At 35.0% G+C, this 21,753-nt stretch overlaps 1 protein-coding gene across 4 annotated transcripts; it reads right to left on the minus strand.

Moving 5' to 3' along the window:
* Positions 1-1,308: 1,308 nt before the first annotated feature.
* LOC141345844 (protein FAM118B-like) lies at positions 1,309-20,296 on the minus strand. Of its 4 annotated transcripts, none has more exons than XM_073850763.1 (8): positions 20,034-20,296; positions 17,596-17,685; positions 16,555-16,807; positions 11,746-11,973; positions 9,069-9,197; positions 5,464-5,773; positions 4,198-4,263; positions 1,309-3,915 (listed from the first exon to the last, which is right to left on the minus strand). In XM_073850763.1, exons 1-8 carry the CDS (start codon positions 20,279-20,281, stop codon positions 3,902-3,904), a joined length of 1,338 nt encoding a protein of 445 aa, XP_073706864.1. In that variant the 5' UTR covers positions 20,282-20,296; the 3' UTR covers positions 1,309-3,901. The 4 variants fall into 4 exon arrangements, with proteins under 4 accessions (XP_073706864.1, XP_073706863.1, XP_073706866.1 ...); XM_073850762.1 differs by having other exon boundaries at positions 1,309-4,085; XM_073850765.1 differs by lacking the exon at positions 20,034-20,296 and adding an exon at positions 18,858-19,020 and having other exon boundaries at positions 1,309-4,085.
* Between the last annotated feature and the right edge of the window lie 1,457 nt (positions 20,297-21,753).

The following is a 21,753-nucleotide window of genomic DNA, read 5'->3' on the forward strand; positions in this document are numbered from 1 at the left end:
GCAGCAAAGAAGTCACTTCTCTCCAAAAAAAAAAAACATCAGGGACAGATTGATCTTCTGCAAAAATTATGTCGAATGGACTGCTGAGGACTGGGGCAAAGTCATACCCTCCGATGAAGCCTCTTTCCGATTGTTTGGGGCATCTGGAAAAAGGCTTGTCCGGAGAAGAAAAGGTGAACGCTACCATCAGTCCTGTGTCATGCCAACAGTAAAGCATCCTGAGACCATTCATGTGTGGGGTTGCTTCTCATCCAAGGGAGTGGGCACACTCACAATTTTGCCCAAAAACACAGCCATGAATAAAGAATGTACCAAAACACCCTCCAACAGCAACTTCTTCCAACAATCCAACAACAGTTTGGTGAAGAACAATGCATTTTCCAGCACGATGGAGCACCGTGCCATAAGGCAAAAGTGATAACTAAGTGGCTCGGGGACCAAAACGTTGACATTATGGGTCCATGGCCTGGAAACTCCCCAGATCTTAATCCCATTGAGAACTTGTGGTCAATCCTCAAGAGGCGGGTGGACAAACAAAAACCCACTAATTCTGACAAACTCCAAGAAGTGATTATGAAAGAATGGGTTGCTATCAGTCAGGATTTGGCCCAGAAGTTGATTGAGAGCATGCCCAGTCGAATTGCAGAGGTCCTGAGAAAGATGGGCCAACACTGCAAATACTGACTCTTTGCATAAATGTCATGTAATTGTCGATGAAAGCCTTTGAAACGTATGAAGTGCTTGTAATTATATTTCAGTACATCACAGAAACAACTGAAACAAAGATCTAAAAGCAGTTTAGCAGCAAATTTTGTCAAAACTTTTTGTCAAAACTTTTGGCCACGACTGTACATTTATAATGGTACAACCGATTTCTATTTCAGATAAATGCTGTTCTTCTGAACTTTATATTCATCAAAGAAACATGAAAGAATCTATTCAGCTGTTTTCAACATAATAATAAATGTTTTGGAGCAGCAAATCCGAATATTAGAATGATTTCTGAAGGATCATGTGACACTGAAGACTAGAGTAATGATGCTGAAAATTCAGATTTGAAATCAAAGGAATAAATTACATTTTAATATATATTCAAACAGAAAACTGTTATTTTAAATAGTAAAAATATTTCAAAACTTTACTGTATTTTGAATCAAATAAATGCTTGGCTTGGTGAGCAGAAGAGACTTTTTTAGAAACATTAAAATCTTACGGGTTAAAAACTTTTGACTGGTAGTGTAGATGTAATCCTTGAAAACACATTCACTGCATTTATTTCTTTTCAATTACGACAACAACACATTTGGTACCAAACAGATGCTTTATTTTAAAATAGCATATAAATACCTAAAAGACATTTGTGGACAGAGATGATAAAACAGTGGACCACTGGAGTTCAAATACAAAAGGTTTATAAACAACTGTTCACATATCTTCTTTCGAGCATTACTGACCAAGCATTAATGACTATAAATGGGGACTAACTGTCAAAGTGCAATAAAATGTGTTGAAAGTTGTGTGGCTTGAGAAGAATGATGGCATTACACCATTATCCTCAGTCTCATGACGCGTTCAAGTAGATTCAAGGAAGCTGAGATGCTTCTAAGTACAGCCTGAGAAATCACATGAATTTTGATTCACACCTCAAGTCACCCTGACCAATCGTTTATTGCATTTCCTCTTTACAGGATTGATTTAGTAATAAAAGAATGTCCGGAGTCATATTTCAACCAACAACAATGTGTGTGTGTGTATGCTGTATATGGAAGCTTTTTTTCCACAACAGAATTAAGGAAAGAAAGAAAAAAAAAAAAGATAGTTGCAACATTTTTCAAACAAATCTGACTTTTTGAGTTTACAGCTCACTTTTTGTAATGTGTTTGAAAGCTTGTTTCTGCCACAGAATAAAAAATAAAAACGGTAATTGCAATTCTGGATTTTTTTTCTTGCATTTGCGAGATTATATCGAACATTTCAGACTTTTCTTAGTTTTTATCTCAGAATTTATATCTTGCAATTCAGAAAATGTGTTTGTTTGCATTTAAAATATATTTTTTATGAAATATTTGTACTATTTAAAATAACAGCTTTCTAGTTGAATATATTTTGCAATGTAATTTATTCCTGTGATTAAAGCTAAATTTTTAGCATCATTACTCCAGTCTTCAGTGTCACACAATTCTTCAAAAATCATTCTTACATGCTGATTTGCTTTTGAAGAAATATTAATTATTATTATCAATATTTCAAACAGTTGAGTACATTTCCTTTCAGATCCTTTGATGAATAGAAAGATCGCAAGATCAGCATTTATCTGAAATAAACAGAAGTTCAAAAGCTTGTAGTCAGTATAATTTTTCGGGAAAAGAAATTATGTAAATTAATACTTTTATTTAGCAAGGATGCTTTAAATTGATCCAAAATGACATTTATAATGTTACAAAAGATTTTTATTTCAGATAAATGCTGTTCTTCTGAACTTTCTATTCACCAAAGACACCTGAAAGCTGTTTTTAATCATCATAATAATAATAATAATAAATGTTTTTGAGCAAATCAGAATATTAGAATGGTTTCTGAAGGATCATGTGACTATGCTAAAAATTCAGCTTTGAAATCGCATAAATAAAATACATTTTAAAATATATTCAAATAGAAAGTAATTATTTTAAATAGTAAAAATATTTCAGAATTTTACAGATTTTGCTGTACTTTGGATCAAACAAATGCAGGCTTGGTGAGCAGAAAAGCCATCTTTAAAAAAAACATAAAAACTAGTAATGTACAGTAAAAGTAACGAAAACTACATTTTATTAAAATCAATATTTTAATTCATTATTCAGTACTGCAAATGCTGTCATTAAACATACGACTGTACTGCACTATGGAAAATAGTACAAATATTTAAAAAAATTACAGAAATGAAGGATTTTTCACATTACAATAATTAAAATTTGAAATTGGGCAGCTAATAGTCCTAAAATTGATTGATTATATATATATATTCTCAGAAGGTGTGTCCAAACTTTTGGTCTGTACTGTAGATATGAAGTCAACTGAAAAAACTTGTGAAAAAATATCTTTCAGGTGGTCAAATAGCAAATAGTGGAGCTCTGCAGCTACCTACTGGTAAAAGTTATTTTTTTTTATTTTAAAACTGGATTTTCCGAAAGATGGGCAAAAATCTTACACTAAACCATGTGAAACTATCCATGTTATCCCCATGAATTAAAGTTAGAAATGTGGGTCTTTTATAAAGTGAATTTTACATAAAAAAGCAGTTTTTGTATAAAAACCCATTTAAAAAAAATATTTATTAATTTATATATATTTTAAAAAATATCACTAACCCACTGAAAACTGCACAAATGTAGAGTAAAAACTTTAATAAACAGAAAAATATACAGTACAGACCAAAAATTTTGGTCTGTACTGTATATACACACACACACACATTCTTATTTAGGTCTGAAATATGACATGGATATTTCTTGATAGTTTTGTGTGGTTCACACAATGATTTAAATATTGCTGGTGCAATGACTAATGTAAAAACTGAAATAGGAAGTGAGACTGCATTGCTAAATCTCGCCTGTTCAACTGTTTTGGTATTTGACAGCTCGTGTTTAAGATCAGACTGGCCTTAAAACATCATTTTTGGTCCACGCTTCACTTAAAAAAATTCTCCCTCACACACATAAATATTTTCCGAGTTGCAGGAGGTCACAGTTTGCTTGGTGGTGATTTTACTGACGCCTTTTCCGTGTGGAGCGAACCAGTACTGGCGGCGCTCGGCTTAAGTATGAGAAATGAGTCTGTTGTGCGTGAAGATCTAGTCATACCAGATCCGAGCGGAAGGGGGCGACGGAACTGTAGAAACATTCCCAGACTGCCACTTGTGTCACGAGTGGTAGTCTGGACAGGGAGAGAGGAAGAGCCACAATGAAGATCTCGTTACAACAGTGCGCATCAGCTGATTTCATCACGGGAAGCCACGGGTGCAGAGGACAGTGGGAAGGCGAGTATAAGACAACAACAGAAGCTCTTGTGCTGCATTCATGGTTCTATGGTTCTAGAAGCATGCACTGAAAGAAAGACGGGAAAAGGACAAAAATGCGTCGTCATGCTTTGGTCAAATGCCCAAACCGCCTTTAGCATGCAAGCTGGATGAGGTGGCAACACAGAAGCTGTCCTAACCTTGCAGGAGGTTTTTCTGGGTCGTAAAGCCATTTTGGCTTTCTTCGCCTTGTGAGATGGGAGATCCTGAATCAATCCAGCAAACGAGTCAGTGAAAAAAATAAAACATTGATTGTATGTAATGTGGGGATGTGACGAGATCTCGTGGCGAGCAAAACATTTTACAGTGTTTAAATAGAGCTGCACGATTAATCGTTAAAAGTAGGGATGCACCAAATGTTTGGCAACCAAAATTATAACCGAATAAGCGAAAAGGCCTAATAAATTAGACCAAACAATGACGATCAAATAGAGGTGAGCACTAATGCAGCAATGTGGGCAGTGTGGAAGCATTTAAAACTGTCAGAGAAAGACTCAAAAATCATTCCAAGCACCGACAGTGAGAGACTGTTTAGTACCGCATCGCATGTCTTCAGGAGATGAGAAAGGGCTGGTTGTTGCTGGTTACTGTATGATGACTGAAATCACCAAATGGGCTTAAACCATTAGTAAACAAACTACAGAATGTTATGTTATGTCTAATACATGCATAAATTGTATTTATTCTGAGAGCGCTGCATGAGCTTGTTAGCCAGGGTTCAAAGTCCAAAGTGCGAGGAAAATCTGCGTGATGGGAATCATTCATAAATCTGCTGCTGTCAGCAAAAAGTAGTACTGAGGGGTCTTCTTGTGGGTTTCCGCCAAAATAAAAGTCAACATTCATAAATGTTAGCTTTGTAATTTTACTGTTGTTCTGCAAAATAAAATAAAAAAGTAAGACAATAATAATGATAATCATTACAACAGCTCTATTAATACATGCATTATAACATTCTCCTTTACTCAGCAAGGCTGCATTTATTTGTACATTTAAAACACATGCCTGATTCAAGAAGGGGCTCTTAAAAATGGCCAACGAATATTATTTTAGTAACTGATTAATTTTAAGTTAAATTGTGCTTTGTTGGTAGGCTATAATGTCTACTAGAGTGTTAAAAATGTTCAGTGTTAAGTAAATATTTTTAAATTGTTTTGTAACTGATTTTTTTTAAAGCATATTTTGGCTATTTAATGTATGCAATAGTAAAAAATTGGCAGAATACATGGGGGAAAATACATGAAAAACCGTGTTCGGTAATCGGCCTTCGGCCCAGTGTGTAATTTTGTTCGGCTTCGGCCAAGAATTTTCATTTTGGTGCATTCCTAGTTAAAAGATCGCCAGTGAATCCAGTCTCGTGTCTCGTCACACCCCTAATGTAATGTGTCTATAAAGTGAAATCAACTTACCCCAACCATTGGTCACCACATCCCGGTCCACTTCCCTGTTGCAAATCTCATTGGCCAGTCGTTCGAAGTATTCCGGCAGGTCGGCGTATTCGTTGCCGTAGGAGATGACCTTAATGCCCTTGTCCAGCATGTTGTCTCTGAGCTTCTTGAATTCGCCCACGTCCTCTCGCCGCACCAGCATGAAATGCTCCAGGTCGGACTTGTGTTTGACCGCCTCTAGAAACAGTGCCTGGAAGGTGGTGTCGTCCACTGTTCTCCCACAGCCCAGGAATACAAAAGACTTTGTTTCATAGAGTTTCTGGATCTCCCTCTGTAAAAACATGCAACAGTGTAATAACTGACTGACATGCGACTATGAAAAAATATTTAGGAGCACCATGTGCAACTGACTGCTTTTTGCAACCTTGAGTAATGTATCAGACATATCTGCCAAATCCTTTCATAAGCAAAGTGTAGACATAGTGTAAATAAGAGATTGATTGTGCAACGTAGAGAGCTTTGATGATTATAATGGAACTTAAGATCGCTTAAGATGAATGACAGTTTCTAATAATTTTTAAGGGAGTTTGTAAATGAAATTTTGATTTAATACAACAGTTCAATAAACAAGAAGTTATTATTGAGTGACTTACATTTTCTGACTATAACACTATTGCCTGATTTTGCTCTATTTCGTTGTCAAAAACAGTCTGAAACAAGTCACAACTGAGCCACCGTGCATCTTCTTTCAAACACAGCAGTGTTTCATTTACGAATAAACGTGAGATTTTAAATCTAGTGAAATGATTCAATTTCCCATTCATAAAGACAGTGACTTGCTTTATTCCTGATTGAATCACCTGTTCGAACGAATTAAATCAATATGATTCAGTAATTAAATCATTACTGTCTCTTGCTGTCACCTACGGGCAGATTTAGTTTCATTTTTAAAGTATCTTTTCAGTTATTTAAATCATTTAATATTTCTGTATTTAAAATTTTATATTACACTAATCTCAACATGAATTTATGAATTTGCACTCATGCCACCTCTGAGCTAGCCTGACAAGCCAGACCCACATAAATGTAGGGTCTGGGCACTCTCCATAGACAGAGCTCAACCAGAGGGGTGGGATAAACGGTTGTCTTTCAAACTCCCTCTCCACGCAATAGGATAGCGCTACAACCAATCAGAGCAACGAAGAAGGTGACGTACTACGTAGTCAGAGCGACGGAAAAGCGAGTTCCTTGCATGTGTGTTGTGGAAAAGCTTAACTTCAAGTCTTTCAGAGTGGTGGACAAAGTCGATTCGAAAGAAATTTGTTCGCTAGTGGCAGCCATCGCTCTATCTCTCACGCGTAATTCACGGAACCAGAGAATGTCTGACGCCTGTTTCACACAAACTCCGTCTACAGTGCGTCTGCAGTCCGTGTGCGTTATGTATGCGGTGCAAAAGCAGCATGGACTCATTTTGCTTTCACACAGCGTCCGTAACTGATCCGTGGCTCTTTACCACAAACACAACATTTATCCGTTATTTTGATTTAAAATCCAAACATGCTTTTTCAGCATTGTGATCCTCTTTAATCACAGTACACTAATACAATAATACTAGACATTTTCACGTTTAAACTCAATAAATATAAACAACGTATTATTCATCCATTCATCCTCAATAGAGCCATCGCTCTATTTCTCACACATAATTCACAGAACCAGAGAATGTCTGACAGAACTTATGGTCGCACGTCAGTCGTCTTTATGTTAAACCCGCCCACCGACTCGTGATTGGCCCGGTCGATTTTGGATTTTTAGAAATCTCAAGTGAACGGAGAGTAACTAGTCTGCCCTTGGAAGCAAATGTAATTTGCTGCCGCTAGGGGCGCGTCTAGATTCTAGGCTACCTCTGAGCCTCATTAAACATATGAAAATACACCTACAAGCCACTGTTGTGTTCTTCTGTGCCACCTCTGTAGTACAAATTAATTTTGTTAATACTGATTTCATTTGATTGGTAACTTAGTCTTATCCTACTTCTTAGAAATTTAAAAAGCTTAAAAGATATATATATTTTTTTTTTTTTACATTTTACCAGTATTTACCATACTTTTAAAACAAAAACTAAAAAAGGAAAAATACGCAATAAGAAAATAATTTAAAAAGCCTTCTTCCAAAAGGTACATCTTGAAAAAGGGGGGTCGTCTTATATTCGGGTCAATATGACAATGATTTTCTTACACTATGAACACATTTGAGTCTACTCGTCTATCTATATATATATATTTAAAAAAAAAAGTATTTGTGACCCTGGACCACAAAACCAGTCTTAAGTCGCTGGGTTAATATTTGTAGCAATAGCCAAAAAAAACATTGTATGGGTCAAAATTATTGATTTTTCTTTTATGCCAAAAATCATTAGGAAATTCAGTAAAGATCATGTTCCATGAAGATTTTTTGTAAAATTCCTACTGTAAATATATCAAAATGTAATTTTTGATTAGTAATATGCATTGTTAAGAACTTAATTTGGACAACTTTAAAGGTGATTTTCTCAGTATTTTGATTTTTTTGCACCCTCAGATTTCAGATATTCAAATAGATGTATCTCGGCCAAATATTGTCCTATCCTAACAAACTATATATCAATAGAAAGCTTATTTATTGAGCTTTCGTATGATGTATACATCTCAGTTTTGTAAAATTTAACCTTATGACTGGTTTTGTGGTCCAGGGTCACATTTTACTACAACTACTACTACTTACATGTTTTAAATAAAAATACATAAATAACATGAAAAGAAATATTACTATTGTAATATTTCACTTAAAATAACAAAAGATTAATTCAGAAAAACATTTTAAATTACCTAACATTTTATTATTATTATTTAACTTTTTTTTTATTACTATCATTTTACTACTACTAATACTAATAATAATAATACAAATATAGAAATAACAAAAAATAGAAATAGCTCTATTGTAATTAAATTGTGTGCATATTGTATATTATGTATATTAAATTATTCAACATTTTATTATTTGAGCAAGTTGCTAGCACGTTTCTAACCTGACTGGCAAGTTGTTAGCATGTTTCTAGCATGATTATCAAGTTGCTAACAAGATTCTAGTTGCTAGTCTTGGCTAAATAGATTAATAGTTAAATAGATTAGAAATATTAGATATAATGGAAGTTTGAACTGATCAGAAATAGAACATAGAAGGGAAGCTTCATTTATTGTCAAGGTACTCTGGGAGTTCAAGTTTGATTTTTGACAGTTTGAATAGTGTTGGCTCATTTGAACATTCTGTCAATGTAAATCTATGGGATTTTTATGATTTTTAATCTTCAATTTTATGAAAGCTTGTTTTCTCAAGCCAACGTAACTATGTTATGCTGCTTTTATCAGCGTCATATAAACTCCATATGCTGATAATGCTGTCATAACAGTTTGTATTTGGGTAAATTATTTCAAGGACTGGAGAGTGAGCAATAAAAACTGACACAAAAGGGAGTATCTCTTCAGGCCAGAATGCTTTGGTTCAGTGTCCTCCACCCCAGTGAATTATCAGCGTTCCAGTGATGTGACTTTATTTTCTCCTGAGAGAAGAAAACATTCACTCACCATGACTTCCGTGTTCCTTAGAACGTTCTGGTAGCCAGCAGGATGCAGTACGATGCCGCTGGGGTTGGTGTAAACACCGTGAATATGGAGTACACTCAGTCTTCTCTTCTCCTGAGCCCACTCCAGAACCTGCACACACAAGCACACAGTGCCATTTCATACTCCACTGCTCCCAATCCGGCTCCCACTAGGAGCGTCCAGCTGCTTTTAATGACTGCGGGTTCTAATCAAGAGGCATCTGATGGAAAAGGTGCATAAACACCCTGCCTAAAGGCCACTCTATGGAAAACCACACATGGCCTGATGAATAAAGACACAGGGAACTGAACATGCAGTCACTAGTGTTTCAGAGGGTCCTTCAGGTGAGCTGCTGTAGAGCTTGCATGCACTAATGCACTATGTGACGCTTGGCCGGAGACCATAAGGCTGATTTTATGGCCTATAGCTGAAGCTTTCACTGCTTTGTCCTGAAGGAAATTTATGGCCAAAAGCAAACAGAGATGAACCCGATGCACTGAGCATCTGAGGAACAGCATTTCACAGTTTTATTCAAAGCAAACATTGTTTTTAGTTTAAGCTTAAAGCAACTGATCATCTGATGATGGGTATTTTTGCACAAATCCTCATGGTCTCTTTTTTCCAGATTTCTTATCAGTTATTTATCAGTGACTGATTTAATTTCAAGGGGAATCGGACATAAACAATGCAGTTCGATCATAGACTAAATAATGCACTATATGACGTCACATTGCTGATGGTCTCTAAGCTCCCAGTTACTTTTATTTATATTATCAGGATGTTTTAAATTTAAAATAAATAAAAAATAAATAAAATTATATATATATATATATATATATATATATATATATATATATATAAAACTACCAGTCAAACTTTTTTAAATAGCTAAATTTTAGTTTTTTTAAAGTCTCTTCTGCTCACTAAGCCTGCATTCATTTATTTGATCCACAATACAGCAAAAGCAGTAATATTGTCAAATTATTCTATTGTGTTCTATTTAAATATATTTTAAAATGTAATTTATTCCTGGGATCAAAACTAAAACATTTTCAGCATCATTACTCCAGTCTTTAGTGTCACATGATCCTTAAGAAATCATTCTAATGTTCTGATTTGCTTATAGTAACATTTTTCAGGATTCTTTGATGAATAGAAAGATCCAAAGATCAGCATGAAAATAAAAAGCTGTAAGATTAAACACAATAATATTCATAGGAATTATAGAAATTAATTGTTTTATTTAGCAAGGATGCTTTAAATTGTTCAAAAGTGTCAACTATAATGCTGCAGAAGATTTATTTCAGATAAATGCTGTTCTTCTGAACTTTCTACTCAAAGAAACCTGAAAAAATCTTTTAGCTGTTTTTGACATTATAATAAATGTTTTTGAGCAGCAAATTAGAATATTAGAATGATTTCTGAAGGATCATGTGACTGGAATTATGATGCTGAAAATTCAGCTTTGAAATGACAGGAATAAATTACATTTTTAAATATATTCAAATAGAAAACCATTTTAAATAGCAAAATATTTCAAAATCTTGCTGTATTTTGTATCAAATAAATACATTATAACATTTTATATTATATACAATTAATTATTTGTGATTTCATTATACTTTATATAATTTATATACAGTCAAAATTACATCAAAACTACAGGAGGATTCAAACAACAAAATAATAATAATAATAACAATAAATAATAATATGATTTTCACAAGCTGATTTATACAATTTAGTATTTTATTATGATTTTTACAAGAGTTTAAAGGGATAGTTCACCCAAAAATTTTATGTTTTATTGCTCCCTCCCAGGACATCCAAGATGTAGGTGATTTGTTTCTTCAGTAGAACACAAACGAAGAACTCAAACCGTTGTATGAGTCAATGTGACCCAGTCAAAAAAAAACATACACAAACAAAACCAAATTAAACCCTGCGGCTCGTGTCGATACATTGATGTCTTAACACACAAAACAATCGGTCTGTGCAAGAAACTGAACAGTATTTATATAATTATTTTACCTCTGATCCACCACAATGTCCAACAGTCCTGAACACGTCAACGTGCAACCGATTAAACACTAAGGGATTACATTTGCTTGCGCAAACTCACCAGGGAGTGTTGACTTTTCAGACTCCCAACTTTTGAGTCAGATCGTCTGAAGTTATGGTCGCTTGCTCTTCATCACGCACTAGCTGTTGTGAACGCGCTCAGGACAGTTGGACATTGTTAGAGGTAAAAAAATTCTATAAATACGGTTCAGTTTCTTGCACAGGCCGATTGTTTCATGTATTAAGACATTAATGTATCGTTACGAGCCACAGGGTTTAACTTGGGTTTTGTCCGTGTATGTTTTTTTTGACTCTCAAAGCGATGGATCCCATTGACTGCCATTATATGACTGACAGACTGCAACGGTTTGAGTTAAAAATCTTCATTTGTGTTCTACTAAAGAAACAAAGTCACCTATATCTTGGATGCCCTTTTAACTAATACTGTTGCTTCAGAAACGACATTTAGATTAAAAACAGTCTTCTTTCACTGACACATTCCAGCATTGACCGAATCCAAATCTAGACCTCCTTCACTATTCAGATTTAAAACACTGCTGCTATATAGAAACATGTTTTTACAAAACACAGATGATACCTTCTTCTCATCTGTGAGATCGAGAGACTCCAGTTTGGTTCCTTGGTGGGCAGCATAGATCTCTAGCAGATTGTCAAAGTTGGTGGTGAGGACCAGAGCACCGCTCTCCATTAACTGCAGCACGGAGCGGAGGAGATGCTTCCCAGCGTTCTCCATCTTACACTCCAGGTCATCAAACACCTCATAGAGGCAGTCTTTAAAAAAGGTGGAGCGTACATTTCCCGTCCGCTACAGAGAGGGAAAAAAATGAAATCTGAGATATATGGAAAAACAAATCAGCTTCAGGAGTATTCAAATAACTCTTTTGGGAATGCAGTGTAAGACAAGTGAACCACAGAAGGCTTCTAGAGGGGAAAAAAAAAATCTTCTTTGAGGGCACTGAAATGTGCTCTAATAACACATCAAAGAAAATTAAGTACTTAATTCATGTACCTAGGCTGAAACTGTAGGCAATTATACTGATTTTAACTTTTTCTGTGGTGGTGTTCACCTATGCAAACTTCAACCCTGATAATAAGAATCTCATAAAAGTTAGAACTTCAGTCAAATATTCAGGCTATATTTGTAGACAATTAGAAAATGTGGAAGATTGGGAAGAGAGCGCTGAGAATAGAGGAGTTCTGACAGCAGTGCCCTTGCCCTGGTCAGACTCAAGCTCATTACACTGAGCTGAATTCATTCTCTGAGCCTGGCAGAGGCACATGGAAAACCAGAGAGAGAAAGAGAAGGAGAGAGAGAGAGAGAGAGAGAGAGAGAGAGAGAGAGAGAGAGAGAGAGAGAGAGAGAGAGAGAGAGAGAGAGGTGCTGCTATGAATAGCTTTCAAAATCCACTTTCTCAGGAAGAGGCTAATTACTAGCACACCTGAGGTGAACTAATGCCTCTGATCTCAGAGGTGTAAATGTCTTTCAAATGTTTACACCTGGTATTAACCTCCGTCTCGACATCTAATTGTATGCAGTCAGCATTAAAATCACGTAAATGGGGTCTAAACTTTTTTTTGTTATCGAACCATTTAAACCACATTTGCAGGGCTCCAGACTGCTCCTAAAACAGTCGATTTGAGACCAAAAAATACTAAAATGCACATTTTTACTAATATCACTATTAGAAAAATCATAAATGTGAGGAGTAATTTATTATATAATTTGCTGCGTTGAGAAAATAAAATGAGACTATGCTCATGAAAGCTGTGTTTTAATTTTTTTAAATAAACGTATTGTTATGTTGGACTTAAAATAAATATTTTGGTTGCTGTTCTCTTTTCTTAAAGGAGCAAATAGCTCCTTAAAGGAATAGTTTGCTCAAAAATTTAAATTTACTAAACTTGTACTCATTCTTAGGCCATCCAAGATATATATGAGTTTGTTTCATCATCAGAAAGGATTTGGAGAAATTTAGCATTACATCACTTGCTCATCAATGGACCCTCTGTAGTGAATGGGTGCCGTCAGAATGGAACAGCTAAGAAAAAAAATGCTTCTTATAAACATGCAGCAAGATGTTATTTGATGGATTGGAGTGTTGATAAGTTGCAGATCATTGTGGTTTTTATCAGCTGTTTGGATTCTCATTCTGATGGCACCCATTCACTGCAGACAAAAAATTACATATGATCTACCTTTATACAATACATGCAGTTTTTAAAGACTATATGTTTATCCCATACAGTCTTGATTTTATCTGTGTAAAATCCAAAGCCCTGATTTGGGTACTCGATGAAAAATAACAGCATTGGGCAATTCAGAATCATTCTTGAAAAGATACAGGTTTTTGTGCTTATCAACATAGTAGCTCAATAGCTGATGCCTAAATCAAAAAAAGCTTCATGCCCAAGCATGTCAAAGTGCAAATGTGAACATTTATTTTGACTATCATCCACTGACTTGCTGTAAACATTGCAAAGAATGCATAACTAAAGAAATACGTTGTCCTGAAGCCAAATGGACTAGCGTCTAGTCGTGGCATGTTGTTCTGGAGGTGTGAAGTTCAGATTAGCCTCATTTTTTTGCACCACCAGGGTCTGCTCTGCTCATGTGATGCTCAACACTCACAGAAGTAGGTTAAATCACTGAAAGAGCTCACACTAACGATAACAAACAGTCTGAGCTAGGCAATTTACTGGGATGGAGACAGACAGCAGGCTGATGTTTTTCTAGGACAGTTGTTTTGTTTTGATGTGAACTGCTCAGCTACAACCATTCCAGGCAATGAAACCCCAGCACTGGAGCTGAAATTCATTACCTAACTCCCTTTCACAGGCCTAATGCCATCTAAATCCTCTAGTGACATTGGTGGGTTTGGATGCAAATGATACTGGGGCCTGACAATGAAAAACAGGGATAAATCACAGCGTTGTTTTGACTGGGTGGCAAAAACAACACAGACGGCACGTGGTTCTACACCGCATTTTGGCTGGAGAGAAGTGGACAAACTCATAGTTGTGCTCTTCCCCAGTCCATGCATCGCCTGGCATTGTACTCAAGATCCACGCTTATTAGGGAAGATTTGTCCTTGCCATGCAAACTTTTTCACCAAACCCACCACAGAAATTGGAACAACGCTTTTTTAGCAAATACTTCTACAGTTGAAGTCCAAAGTTTACATATACCTTGCAGAATCTGCAAAATGTTAATTATTTGACCAAAAATAAGATGGCTCATACAAAATTCATGTTTTTTTTTTCAGTACTGACCTGAATAAGATCACATTAAAAGACGTTTACATTTAGTCCACAAGAGAAAATAATAAGTTGAATTTATAAAAATGACGCAAAAGTTTACAACACTTGATTCTTAATACTGTGTTGTTACCTGAATGATCCACAGCTGTGTTTTTTGTTTAGTGATAGTTGTTCATGAGTCCCTTGTTTGTCCTGAACAGATAAACTGCCTGCTGTTCTTCTGAAAAATCCTTCAGGTCCCACAAATTATTTGGTTTCCCAGCATTTTTGTGTATTTGAACCCTTTCCAACACCCTTTTCACACTGAGGACAACTAAGGGACTCATATGCAACTATTACAGAAGGTTCAAACGCTTACTGATGAGAGCGTTGAGAGCTCCAAAAGAAAACACAGTGCATTAGGATCAGGGTAAATTTAACTTATTTTGTCTTCTGCAAGTATCTTCTGTAGCTTCTGAAGGGCAGTACTAAATGAAAAAAATATGATATTTAGGTAAAAAAAAGAAACATTTACATATCCTCATTCCATTCAAAAGTATACACCCCTGGCTCTTAATGCATATTTTTTCCTTCTAAAGCATCAGTGAAACAACAACAACAACAACAACAACAACAACAAAAAACAGCTGTGGATCATTCAGGTAACAACTCAGTATTAAGAATCAAGTGTATGTAAACTTTTGAACAGGGTCATTTTTATAAATTCAAGTATTATTTTCTCCTGTGGACTATATGCAAACTTATTTTATGTGAAATATCTTATTCAGGTCAGTACTAAATAAAACATAACATGCGTTTTGCATGATCCCTCTTAATTTGGTTAAAATAATTAACGTTTTGCAGATTCTGCAAGTTGTATATAAACTTTTGACTTCAACTGTATATGTGGCAAAAATAATATTCGTATCATTCAGGAAATGTTACTTTTTCACTATTATTACAAATATACTGTCACTTTGACACTCTTAAATGTGACATAACAGGTTGTTGCAATGCAGTTACATAATTTAAGTGGCTCGTGAACTGGCTCGACTCTTCCTCTTTAATACTGATTGTTGCACAAAATAAACAATAACAAACATGAATATCTATGTTGAAAAAAAAAACAGTGAAACATACTGAAATGTTGCTCAATCAGTGTTTCAAGGAGTCATAAACTCATGAAGAATCATTCACTGTTCATATCTCAATAGATAACTAGAAAAATATAAGGAGGGTTTTGGAGCATGTTGATAAATATATGCACTATATTATATGTGACCCTGGACCACAAAACCAGTCTTAAGTCGCTGGGATATATTTGTAGCAATAGCCAAAAATACATTGCATGGGTCAAAATTTTTGATTTTTCTTTTATGCCAAAAATCATTAAGGAATTAAGTAAAGTTCATGTTCCATGAAGATTTTTTGTAAAATTCCTACTGTAAACATATCAAAATGTAATTTCTGATTTGTAATATGCATTGTTAAGAACCTAATTTGGACAACTTTAAAGGTGATTTTCTCAGTCTTTTTGATTTTTTTGCATCCTCAGATTTCTGATTTCAAATAGATGTATCTCAGTCAAATATTGTCCTATCCTAACAAACCATACATCAATAGAAAGCTTATTTATTGAGCTTGCATATGATGTATAAATCTCAGTTTTGTCAAATTTATGACTGGTTTTGTGGTCCAGGGTCACATATATTCATTATATTTTTTACTTAACCTGTTAAATAAAATCTGTTATGAAAACAAGTTATGAAAGCCACAGTTTAGATGTTAATGTTTCAACAAAAAAACTGGAGTAGAATCATAATTATGTCATTAAATATAAAAACTTCCTTACGTTTTTTTTTTTTTTTTTTTTTTTTAGAAAAAAATTCCACTGGTGTTTTAACCTTGTAATAAGATTATAATAATATACTAATTTACAGGCTTTTCATCTTATAAATAAATCAGTAGAACTTAAAATCAAATCTATTCAAATACTTTTGATTCATAAATTGATTCAAGTGGACACATTGAATGCAACATAAGTTTCATTTGCCAAATGCATGCTTGTAAATGTGAAAATGTACTACTGGCAAATTTATATAGTGGTAAGAAAATGAAAATGAGAAAGAGGGAAAAAAAACGAGCTTACTGGTGAGAGTTTCTGAATAAGGTCATGAGCAACATGCACCAGGTTCTTGTCCTCTTGCAGACTTTTCTGGAAGCGGCGGCTCTCTTCCTCCTCGAGCAAATCAAAGTCATTGGCAGCATCTAGCAGCGCCTGGATCAGACCCTTCCAGGAGCGCAGCGCGGGCACCTGAGGAGCTACGGCTGAACTCACCCCCGTGCCGATCACCAGCACCAGCTCAGGGGCACGCTTGGTCTTCAGGCTGGGCAACAACTTCCTTTAGTCAACCGAGAAAGAGGAAATGTAATCAGGTCAGAGGAAACACGCATATGGACGGAACTATGCTACAGAGCTGCACGCAAAAGCATGGCTTAAACTGACTTGAAAAATCTGATCTAAAACTTTTTAAACAAACGTAACGTTTAACTATCAGAAAATCATCAACTTGAGCCATTTTCAAATTATTCTCTATGGTGTTGGTGATTTTTGCAAACTGTTACTAAACTTCTGGACATTTATATACACAATTAAAACCATTGGTTTATTTAAAACGTGTTTAAAAGCAAGCATTTTGTTCAAAATCCATCTCAACCAATTCTCTGTGTGTTAAAGGGAACACAAAATAAGCTATCTTCTTTTGTGCTCTTCTGCTAAACACAAAAAAAAAACATTTTGAGTAATGTTGGTAACAAAACGGTTTCACCCCATTGACTTCCAATGTACGCACAAAAACTACAATGGAAAATCAATGGCAACCGAAACTGTTTGGTTACCAACTTTCTTCAAAATATCTTCTTTTGTGTTTTGCAGAAAGAAAGAAGGTCATACAGGGTTGGAACAACATGAGGGTGTGTAAATTTTCGGGTGGACTATTTGTTTTTATCAAAGAATAGGAAAAAAACTATTTGGTGAAGTCATTCTTATCAGGACGTACAGGTCTTTGAAAAATCACATGTTCATCAGAACAGGTCAGCAAACAGGAGCTGACTTCAATGAAGAATATTTGGCTCGCCCTGGGAATGTGCTGGCAGCAAAGCAAGACACGAACATCTGCTGTTTTCATACCTGGCCTTCTTAGCCACTGTGTCGCCATCTTCAGAGTCATGGGAAGGACGTTTCTCTGTCTTCACTGTAACAACAGAGGCCATTCGACTCCTGAGAAACAAAGATCCCCAAGTACAATTCATTTATAGAACAACAAACAATAACCAAGACAGACAGACAGATAAATAAACCTGGTGAATAGATTAGTGCTGTTACTAGGAATTAATTAAACCAATGGCAAGTGTTCATTTAAAAGGTTAATTACGCTTAATTCGATTAATTGTCCTTTGTCATCTTGACACTGAAAGACATTTGTTTTCCTTTGGCTGGAGGAACCGGTTTCAGACTATTTCCATCCTGATGATGTGAGGAAGAAATCTGAAGATGCTACAGTGATTTGTTGTTCATACTTCACTCAGGAGCTAACAGCTTGTTAGGGCATATCTCCTTTCTTTCAGTTTTCTCTCTTATTCTTTCAAATTCATGCTAGACAGATTCAGGTGCACATGAAAAGCCCAGAAAAATCAATTATAGTATACAACAACAAACACTGACCAGACATCCAAAACAGCCTTTTGAGCTAGCAAGCTAACAGGTTAGCTACAATAGTATTTTAGCGCCTAATAATAGAATTATTATAAACTATTAACTGATTATTTTTTCTGTTAATCTTTACGAATCGTTATGACGTAATAATTATTATACTATTACGTTAAATGTGTTGGTTGTTTTCGTTGGACGTGTAATTTAGTTGAAGCCTTCAGTCACCTGTTGCTTTTGTTCCATATGTGACACAATACAGCTTTAGCATGCAGGCTAATTTTACCCTATTGTCTATAAGGATAGAATTTAACCTCCAAACTTAAACTAAACTATAATAAAATAAAATCTTCTTTAGGTTAACGTAACATTTCGCTTAATTGGAAAGACGAGATAACGGAAAGGATTTAACGTTACCAATCCGCTAACGTTACATTAACACAACTAACGTTACAATAAAGCAACGACAACAGTAACGTTACTTAAAAAAAATATTATAAATTAAAAAAAAAGTAAAAACACGACTTACCCAGATGAACAGAGAAAAAAATGCGGATCCGAGTAACTTACTTTGCTCGAATGATAACCAAACTAAAACTAACGTTAAATCTTCTTTATCGAATAAACTTTAAACGGCTTCCTGAGTGAGATCGCAATGACAGCAGGGTATCAGTGCCAGTCAGCCTACAGAGTGAAAAACACTAAAGGCCTTGAATGAATCAGTTTAGCCTTTAGCGAAGTACCTGTCCACAGACTTTCCTCTACGGATCCTTGCGCACAGAGACTGAGGCTTACACGTGTCCGCGCATCAGGACCTCTTGGGGCGGATGTGCGCGCCCCCGCGTGTGTCTATATCCAACTGACTAAAAGCTATGGAGTTTTGTCCTGTACAGAGCACACATTCCGGGCTTTTCAGAGATACCAAATGTTTGGAAATTTCACCATGGCCACTCCCTCTCCTTGGTTTTTAAAAATGGCTGACATTAATTTAGAGATCAAATTTAACACCCTTATGGAAATATGATAATTTTTTTTGTAAATCTGAATAATTATCATTGTTTCTCATAAAACAACATCTCATGAAAATGTTATTGTGTTTGAAATTAAAATATAAGCTTCTGTTTTGAAACAGGACACTGTAGAGGACACCAGGACTTTGGGAAACACAAGTGAAGGGAAAGAAATTATATTTCAATATAGCTTTGAAATATTAGATATTATTATGAAAATCTTGCATAATCATGAAAATTATTACTCCCATTATTACACTTATTTGTTCATTACATGTTGCCCCAGAAACACATTAATATGAAAATTATTCACAGTTTATAGATGCATTTTTTTTATGATGGGAAAACCTGTTTATGGCCATTTTACACACATTATGTAAAAAAAAAAAAAATGGTTTATCAAATCATTTTTTTAAATAGTTTTTTTAAAAAAAATAGTTGAGAATCATCTTTATATAAAGTTTGGAATGAAAAACTAAAAATTGATTTGTGACTGTTTTGCCTTTTTATGTCTATTCATGTCTTTTTATTTTTAAAAAATTTTTTTTTTTTTTTAAATCCTGGTGTCCTCTACAGAGGACATAGCATAACATATGACTAAAATATAATTTTTCAAAAATTGTATTTTTCAATTTTGTTCTTATACTCAATGTAATGACATGAAAAAATACTAAAATCTCAGGTAGTCAGGAGGATATGGGATGCGATGGTTTAATCCGCCAGACTGATGCAGTACAATTACACACACTTACAGGAGGCTCCAAACTTAGTAGTCTATCAGGGTAGTAAATCACATTTAAAAAGCTCTAATGAATAATTCAATCGGCCATTCTAATATTAATTATATGAATTTATATTTTTTATAACACATCAAAGTATATAAACAGCATCTTAAAAGACGCTTTCTACCTTAATTCTGTAGGAGTAATCGTGTTTTCTAGCATTCGCTTTCTTTGCCGTCTTCTCTGTTGTGCTTTTCTCCATTCGTCTCTTTTGCTTTGTTTCTCTCTTTCGCTTAACTCTGCGATTGGTTTCACCTTTCCGTGTCTTATTAGTCTGTACCAGGCCTCTCTTTGCTTTTCTAAATATTGTGCCCTTCTTGAGGGATCAGCATCCCGTCGAGCCCTGTATCTTCGCTGTTTTTCTGCTGTTGACATCTGTAGAAAACACTGAGTGTTGATTATTTCTGTACACAGTTGTATAACGATGCTATAATGTGGAGATACTGTTTAAAATTAGGGGTCAGTACGACTTTTGGTTTTGAAATTAATTCAACAAGAAGGCATTTAATTCATCAAAGTGACAATAAAGGCATTTATAATGACAAAAGACTGCTGTTGATTGTACTTTCTATAAATCTCATTTCTAATTTATTTTTGGAGCTGCAAATCAGCATATTAGAATGATTTCTGAAAGATTATGTGACACTGGAGACTGAAGTAATGATGCTGAAAATTCAGTTTGATCACAGAAATAAATTTCAATTTAAAATATATTTAAATGGAAAAGATTTTCTGTTAATTTCAATAATATTTCACAAATCTAACAGACCTGACTTTGAACAGTAATGCAAGTTATACTCAGTTAAACTACGACAAGTGTAGTTACATATAAACTACAACACAAACAGGCTTAAATATAACAAATTACACTAGTTCATGTCTGTGACTAACATAGCAGGCACTGCTGAATAACATAGTTGACTGGTAGCATAGCTGACATTCTCATCTTATATTTGGTCTGACACATGGCATTTGGTGTAATAACATAATATGAAATATTATTAAAGAAGATTAGAGTCCACTTACCAGCTTGTTTTTCAAAACGTCTGTTAGTGAAGGCAATGCAGTCATGTGATAGAGGTCATATGCTATTGGGACAAACTATTGCTCAGTTACATGGGGGTGTTGTATTAGTAACTTAGTTGACAACAGCAAAGTGAGATGTTGATAGCATAAGAACAATTAGATACTTGGACATAAAATAACGCCTATATTAATCATATCCATTGTGCATTTTGAATCCCAACCCCACTGTTCAAAAAGCAAATACACAGCATAATTTCTAGCATTTGCAAACATTCAACTCAATGGCAGATGGCTGTAGAAAAAGCTTTAGTCTATATGTTGCTCCTTTTATAGCTCAGTGAAAGGAGGATATGTTCCCATTCAAACGCTGCCTGCCATAAAAACGTTAATGGGTTAATGGCAGGGCACTCTCTATTTTGGACAGGTCATGATGTGCCTGTGGTTAATGAAGCTTTAAGTTTTTTATAGCCTCTTGCGCAGAGACATGAGAGCATTCTTATTTCGGTACTTTCTTCCTCTAGTGTTCTCTCTTTTCACCCACTGGCCGTGTATTTGATTGCTTTTGTGAGCAGACAATTAAGGAGTATGTTTACCTTTATAATCTGCAGGGATTTCTGTGCAGGAGCAGATGCAAATGTGACAGCCTGTTTTTATTTCTATGGATTTAAAGATAGCATGGTTATAATTTTAGCATTTTTTACCCAAATCCTTCAGAATTACTTTGAAGGGGGCATAATAGACACAGTTTTACACAATCTCATGTTAATCTTGAAACCTATAGGGTATACTGCATCCTTTATATAGCCAAAAAGTCTTTCGTT

The sequence above is a fragment of the Garra rufa genome, chromosome 11 (assembly GCF_049309525.1).
Source record: "Garra rufa chromosome 11, GarRuf1.0, whole genome shotgun sequence".
NCBI lineage: Eukaryota > Metazoa > Chordata > Actinopteri > Cypriniformes > Cyprinidae > Garra > Garra rufa.